Source organism: Buceros rhinoceros, unplaced genomic scaffold (assembly GCF_000710305.1).
Source record: "Buceros rhinoceros silvestris isolate BGI_N320 unplaced genomic scaffold, ASM71030v1 scaffold4480, whole genome shotgun sequence".
Classification (NCBI taxonomy): Eukaryota; Metazoa; Chordata; class Aves; order Bucerotiformes; family Bucerotidae; genus Buceros; species Buceros rhinoceros.
The window spans coordinates 46,741-54,572 of record NW_010387779.1 but is presented as its reverse complement, the minus strand read 5'-3'; the positions used below and the strand labels follow the sequence as shown (position 1 = coordinate 54,572).

General features: G+C 45.6%; 1 protein-coding gene across 1 annotated transcript in view; it reads right to left on the bottom strand.

The window, feature by feature from the left end:
* Positions 1–7,832, bottom strand: part of PAK1 (p21 protein (Cdc42/Rac)-activated kinase 1) — a 26,487-nt gene that overhangs the window by 12,845 nt on the left and 5,810 nt on the right. Inside the window, exons 3-6 of the mRNA XM_010133734.1 lie at positions 6,109–6,256; positions 4,965–5,002; positions 2,860–2,976; positions 2,367–2,541 (exon numbers count right to left, since the gene is read on the bottom strand). Of these exons, the coding sequence (XP_010132036.1) occupies positions 2,367–2,541; positions 2,860–2,976; positions 4,965–5,002; positions 6,109–6,256 (478 nt within the window). The remainder of the gene's footprint in view (positions 1–2,366; positions 2,542–2,859; positions 2,977–4,964; positions 5,003–6,108; positions 6,257–7,832) is intronic.

Sequence of the window (7,832 nt, the reverse complement as noted above, 5' to 3'; positions counted from 1 at the left end):
GAACCATCATCAGAAATCCAGAGGCACACGAACACCAGGGACATCCTCAGTTGTTCACCCACATTCCAGCTGTGGCATTCCCCTCTCACAGGTATTTCCCTCCAGAAATGGTGGAACACAGACATTAAGCACATCTAAGGCGGAGGAGGCAGCTCTTGGTGCAAGGGCAGGCTGCAGAGGTGTGCTGGAGCCCTGCAGATTACAGTGTTACCCAGGGGTAAACTGGATGTGACAAAAGGAGCATCACTGAAACTCAAGACTCTTGGCAGACTTTAATTGATAGTCATAACAACCCCACAGCAGGCAGGGATTGCACCCCTTTTAGGCTGAAGAAATCAGAGCCAACAATTCCTAGAGCTCAGGTGGGAGCAAGTCTCCTCTCTAAGAGCACCAGGGTGGATAACAGGGTTGAGGAACGCAGAGCTGCATCTGAGTTGGTGTATGCAAGTCACTGCCAACACACAGTGCTGCTTTCACAGGGGTCGAGGGCTGAGCCTCGACAGATGCATACTGGCAAAGACACTGCTCAGGGACATTAGGCCAAGCAAACTATGAGGAGGCTATTTTCAAGCACTGCTGGAGAGCAGTCAAACCCACAGGGCAGACCAAGGTAAAGGAAGGCCATACGGTGCATGTTGGGACAGGAGGTTGGGAAGAGAAATCTGACCGTGTGAACCCCACTGTACAATTACCGAAGCAGCGCTGCCTGCCCTGAGGACTAGCTTTTCTGAACAAATGCTCATAAACTTTCCCTCAAAGGCTGCAAGTTCAGACTGTGAGACAGGCAAATGCTTCCTCAAGGCAGCAATGGGGCACTGCTGTGGTGACATGAGGCAGCTGCCGATCCTGCCATCTTTAATGGTCTCATCTGAAAAACGGGAAAGTTTCCTACCTCCCGAAAAGTCCAGTCAGGAGTCACTAACATTTGCACCAATGCTGTGTTAATGCTAAGACGTGGAGTTTGTGTGAATTCACACGTGCTTTCAGATTTTAGCCCTTTTATTCGTGTGTCAAACCAAAACATGAAGAGGTTGCACGTTCTTGCACAAGGAAAACTCCACCACCTCAGGATTAAAACTGCATTGCCTGTTTCTGACCAGCCCATGTCTAGGTATCTAACAGTGGCCGCTGAACTTCTCACACACACCCATATTTTTATAACGAAACCCCTCAATGCTGTAGAATCAGCTCAGTGCTCACCACCACTTGCTGGAGCAAGCAAGGGGTCAGAAGGTTCCTCTGCCTCCCAGCACTCCTAAGAGCATCGCTTGCATTTCTCTTCATTACAGGAGTGTATTTGTATTAAAAAACCACTTTTCTCCCTGCCACAGCCCCTGGCTGCCCCACCTGGCCACAAAGATGGCTTGAATCCTTAATGGTGCAAAGGTCATGCTAATTGAGTGAGTGAGGGAAGTTGCTGTTCTGAAGCAATGGGTATGAGTTTTCCAATAGCAAACGGTTTCAGTTAACACGCCATCAGTTCAATTTAAGCTTTATTTAGAGGAATGAGGCACTCAGATGCTATTTTAATTAATTTTTTTTAAGTTATATCTTTAAATTAAATTTTCCTTCCTCTAGCTATTAGCCTCTGCTTCACAAAATACTGACCTTTAAGGCTATACTCCCAACTGAGGAGACCAGTCTGACCACAGAGGTGCTAACACAAATTACATCAACTGACAAGCAAGGCACGTAGGTAATTAATACAGGATTAGTAGTTTAGAGAATTAGAAATGCTCTACCCTAACAAAAACTGGCCCAGGCTGAGGACAGCAACCAACTGCATAGAAGAGCTGGTTCAGCTGTTGGATATGCCACAGCATAACCCAAAAATACCAGACAGCAGAGGAGCACTTGAGCTGCAAGCAGGGACTGTTAAGGACACAATAGGATGAATTTTTCTCAGAAACAACCACTAATTTGGGACCCCACACTAAGTTAAGGCAGGTAGAAATAACCAAGTCACTTCACACCATGATATCGTGGAAGGTGAACTTGGGGATGCATTAATTTTCCCTCCATCTTTTCAACACATTTCAATATAATCGTCCACGCTCCAGAGCTACAGAATATCAAGATGTGGAACAATATCAGATTCATAATTAATTAGATGTTACTTATTCAGGGCTTGTTTTGCAGAGCCTGAGGATCTGGAACTCCCCAGGGACTCCAGTTGGCATGACGGATGCTCAGCTTACATCTACCCTCTCTCTTTGCATCTGCCCCCAATCTTAGCATGCAGTCACAACTCAATGTCTTCAGGAAGGGATCCCAAAGTCAAAACCTTTCAGCTCATTAAGATTTTGAGAAATCAACACAGCAGGACTTGAAATTTAATTAAAAAAAAAAATTTAGAACAGACATACTTAATTTTTCCAAGATCTCTTCATCGGACATTTTTGGCTTTTTCTTTTGTTTTTCTGTGTTCCTGACCAGCATGTCAGGTGCTGTTGTGCTGTTTTCCGAGGGAGACAAAATAGGAGAAGTGGCCACATCTCTGGTCGGAGGAGGAAGGGGCTCTATCACAGAGCGGGTGTATATCTGATTTTGTTGAGAAAAAACACACGTATCAGTACAAATCAGATGATGATTTAAACACTTCCATTCATCTTGCTATGAGGACGCATTCCTATAGCTACTCTGTTAACAGCAAGGACTAAGCTCTAAGCACAAGGACTAACTAAGGACTCTCTGGTGCCCACCCCAACAAGGCAGGTGATAATATGGAGGTGCTCATCCAGGAGGAATGGCCCCCACCTCCTCCCCAGAAGGGCTCAGCACCATGCGTGGATGAGGAGCCACAGTCAAGACCCGACCGTGACTGCAGCAGCAGGGTCTGAAGGAAGCATTTCTGCTCACAGATTTTGTGTGTTCGGGTCGCGGAGCTATGACGGGGGGTGGAGCTGCATCATCTTCATCATCTTCATCTTCAGACACTGAGGGCACTGCAGGGGTCTCAGACACAGCCTTCACGTTCTGCACATGGTCACACAAATAATAGCAAAAATAAAAACCCAATCGCTTGTTGTAAACAAAACCCCACAGCCAGGATTACGCTCTGAACAGAGACTGCACTAAAGCAAGGGCAGCAAAATAACCATCGGAATGGGCCGGCAAGTTACAGGGTCCAAGAAATTCCAGCCCCAGAGATCCTCAGGGGACACGGAGGGGCAGCCCAGCACTGTCCAACACAACCGTTCAGAGAGCGCTTGTCGTCTGCCTGTGCGACAGCAATCCTCTTCCCGAAGTCCTGAGACCCACTTGGGCTCTCTCGCTGCCTTCCCAACACCCCCACGGCAGCCCCAGCCATTCTGGGGACAACAGCTGGGTTCAGAAATATCTGTCCCTGTTCATGTTGCCTCTCTTGTTTTGCTGCTTGCTTCAAAGCCCAGTCATGCAGATTGGAGATTCCAGGCTTTAAATGCTTTAAGTTAAATCAAAATCTTAATGTTTCCTCTAAAAGTCGGAGGTCAAGTTAGCATCAGCGCTGGTATTCTGACTGAGAACTAGAGTAATGACAGACTTCGGAATCAGAATCTAGTAAAATCTTTTCAAATCCCCTTTAAATTGCTATCTAAAAGAAAATGTTATGAAAAATAGGAATGATAATTTTTTTTTAAGTTTTATAATTGGTTAAAAATAATTATCTGGATTTTCTTTGCAATACTGTGATTAGAACACAAAGTCATTTTAAACTTTTCACATTTGAAACTGGATTTAAAGTTCTTTACACTATAAATATTTCTTTCAAAACAAACTGCAAGACCCTCAGCTCACCAGAGCAGTTCTGCTTGCACACGATCAGTTCCCCAAGAGTGGCAGGGGAAAAAGTTTTAAAATAAAGTTCTCTCTGAAAGAGAGGGAGAACGAGCTGGTATTTCATGGAACCTAAAATACTTGAAGTCACCAGCACCCTGACATACAACTGTTGAAGTGCACTTAACACACAAGCTCAGCCTGTTAAAAGCAATAAGGAAAACCACCAATGTATTGGGAATTTCCTGAATATCCCCAAAATTAAAGGTCACCTGGTATCGTCCAGACACATCAGGCTATCTCAGCAGGGTGGTAACTACTGCTTTTTTCAGGATTTATTTTCAAATCCAACAGCCTCAGGGACTCTAAACTCCTGAGGACTGACTGACAATGTCATAAGGTACAACGGCAGAAACGCCCTCCTTTTCGCAGAGAGTCCTAAACAGTCAGATCTGAACGTGCTGCCTCGGAGGGGAGCAGAACAAGCCAGCTCTAGGTAATGGCATGAGAAAAGAAGAGCTGAGGAAATTGTGGGGGTTCATGAATCATCTTAAATCGAATGGTTTTTTTCTTCCACCCCACACACACTCAAACGTTCCAGAGCTTTTCAGCTCATGTCTCCTAATGAAGTAAACAGGAGTGGTGCCTCCCTGGTAAGGGCAGAGTACAGGTCAAGCAGAGAGGAGAAGAACCTCTTATTTCCTCTTCTGCCAGAGATTAGTCTGGTTAATCAACACTAATCTATATTAGTCAATCAGACCTTGCAGGTTAGTAATTAAACTTCGTTAGATCACCGATGTTTATAGAGACACCTAAAACCTGAAAGCAGAGCGGTTATCAGTTCCAGGTACAGGAACAGATCAACTTCTATGGAAACAGAACGATTTCCACTCCTTAACTCCCTAATTTCTATTCACTACTGCGCCATTCACTAATAAAAGCTTCTTCTGTCTACTTGATTCTTCCCCAAGTTGAATAAAAGACAAAAAAAAAAAAAAAAAAAAAAAAAAAAAAAAAAAAAAAAAAGGAGAGCAGCATGACGTTTTAGGATCACTTGCTTGTTTTTCTAAACTTCTATCCACTATGTAAGTACATGTAGTTCAGATCTTAAAGCATTAAGCAAACTAAAGGTTGACAAGCAGCTAACAGTACTTCATGCAAGTTCTTAAATCTCCAAACTTCAGACAGAATGTGAATATAAGGCTTACCAATGTATTTGATGAATTGTAATCCTCTGTTGATTTATCTGGAAGAGACAGGGAAATGCTGTTACAAATGTTGTAAACACAGTGACAGTGGGGAGAGGAGAAAGGGACATGCTCCCTTCAGAAGGGGCAGGAAAAACTTGAACCTAGGTGTTATCTTCAGCTCCCCAGAACAGCCTGACACATGGCAGATATGGGAATAGTGGGTAAAAAATTCTGCAGACAAAGGCAGGGGCCTCAAATCCCCGCTGCAGGCTGCTGAAATTTCCCAGAGCAACACCTGAATGAATACTGTCCTCCATCCATCCACACAAAATGTTCTCTGCCTCCAGCAGAGGCACTGCAGCTAGCCCAAGGCCTGCATCACATTGGGTCTCAGCCACCTAAATTTCCCGGAATAGCAACAGAGGACCTCAAGAGTGAAGTGGGGGGCTTCTTGTTTGGCACATCTGGGGAAGATTTGTGCTTTTATCCCTGCCTGGAGCCTTCCTAATTAATACCAGTTCTGGTGACATGGCTCTAGCCTCTTAAAAAGAACCACAGCAGGGATTAATATTTAGAGAGGGAAGGAGTTAAGAGTTGAAAAGGAAAAGGAGTGGTGGTTGCAGGAGTCTTCCAGGGGGTGAGTAATGATTCAAAGGCCGCACAAAAACTTGGCAGGTTTGATTTTTCGAGGAATCCAGCCCACAGTTATCAAGCACCTGGCAGCCTCAATGAGCAGGAATACTCATTCCTCAATCACAGCACAAGGGTGCAGAGATCCTCACCCCAAGCATGTATGAAGCAACATCCACACTCATACTGGAAACTGAGACTGGTGTAAAATTCAGCTGCCTGTTTTCTCTGGGGCTTTTCATCACCGGGAACCCAACGCCAGCACTCTGGGATCAGCCTCCCAGATGCTGGCTGTAAGCTTCAGAAAACGGATGTGTTTTGGGGATTTAGCCAGTTGACTGTCCTCCTCTTCTGCAGCTCTGCTGGGCAGCAGGATTAACAGAACAGCTGTTTAAAGGAAGAGGGTGCTCGAGCAGCCAGAGAATCTCAACCACCTTTTCCTTGAAAAGACAGATCTACTTGTTGATTGAACAAAAGAAACACCAAGTGCAGTGACTGGACAAAACAGCTGCATGAGACAATCACCATCTACCTGTGAAACTCATGTACTTCTGGCTGTTGGAGATCTTCTTGGAGTTGTAAAACTCCAACACATCCAGCACTGCCTGGGGGTTCTTCTTCTGCTCCGACTTGGTGATGTTGGAAGTCTGCAGTAAACGTGCCCATTGCTCCGGCATTCCCTGCGGGGAGATGCACCTTGTTAGCTTACCGTTAGCCTGACCTGGTTCACAGCACACATGCCCAATGCTGCAGTTCTGTCACAGTTACTGTGGTTACACAGTGCTGTGAGGGAAATGGGGGGAGAAGGGAGGAGAGAGGAGATGGTTCAATACATTCCTAGCCACCAGCTGTGTTACAAGTCGCATGTTCCTTACATGGACATGCGAAAGTCACTCTGTTCACAGGGCTCCGGGTAAGTCCCATGTCCTGTGAAGATCAAAACTCAAAAACCAGAAAGGAGCAGACCCAAATGCTGCAGTTCATGAACAGCCTCAAGCAAAACGGTATGCCCAGGTATACACATATTGATCATAGAATCGCCTAATCATTTTGGTTGGAAGAGACCTTTAATATCATCGAGTTCAACCGTTAAACCAGTGCTGTCAAATCCACCACTAAACCATGTCCCTCAGCACCACAGCAACACACCTTTTAATCCCTCCAGGGATGGGGATTCCACCACTGTCCAGAGCGGCCTGGGCCAGGCCTGGATAATCCCAATGGGAAAGAAATTGGTCGTCATGTCCAACCTAAACCCCCCTGGCACAACTTCAGGCCACTTCCTCTCATCCTGCTGCTCGTTACTTTGGAGAACAGACTGACCCCCACCTCACTCCAACCTCCCTTCAGGGAATTGTCAACAGTGAGAAGGTCTCCCCTGAGCCTCCTTTTCTCCAGTCTCAACACCCCCAGGTCCCTCAGTCGCTCCTCAGCACACTTGTGCTCCAGACCCCTCACCTCCTTTACACATATCCAAGAAAGACTATGGAAGTAACGCACACTGTAGAATATCTTGTGCAAAGGACATGCAACATCTTGTAGCACTAGAGTTCTTAGATAACAGCAGTTTGGTGCCTATTGCAACCAGAGCTGGGAAAGCAGAGATGTTAACATCACGTATGAAGCTCAGAATTTCATTACAGCCAGAAAACAAACACATCTGGAGTCCAACCAGAGCTGTGCCTTTCATCACCAGCAAGAGTAACAGTATGTAGAGATGAAGCGGCAAGTGACTGGGATCCTTTATCAGTGAAGTTACCCTCTCTGTTCCAGAGGATGGCTGGACACCCCACTCAGATAAAGCCCCACCGGTACATCCAGGTTAACCTGGGCAAACCTCAAGGCTGACGTGCAGAACAGAACTGTACATGTGATTAGGTTAGCAGAGCAAAGTCCTAGGAGAGGCAGCAGATTAAAGACAGCTTGCTCACAAACAACTTCTGCTGCTATTAAGTATTGTAGGCAAATTAAGACAACTAATGATGAAATACCAGCTGTCTTCATAGTATTTTATAGGTCAATAAGAAAACTCCATAAAAGATCTGACATTTAGCCTTAGAGCAGCACAAACATATTCTGACAGAGCCCCACTTGGTGGACACAGACTATGCTGTAGACCTAATCCAGCTTTGGGGGAGGAAGGGAGGGGAAGGCAGGTGAGATACACCATGTTCTGCTGTTCACATCAGCCAAAAAACAGGAAAGGAAAAGTCTGCTGGCAGCCTGGGCTCTTGGGATGCGCCAAGTTCGACAACC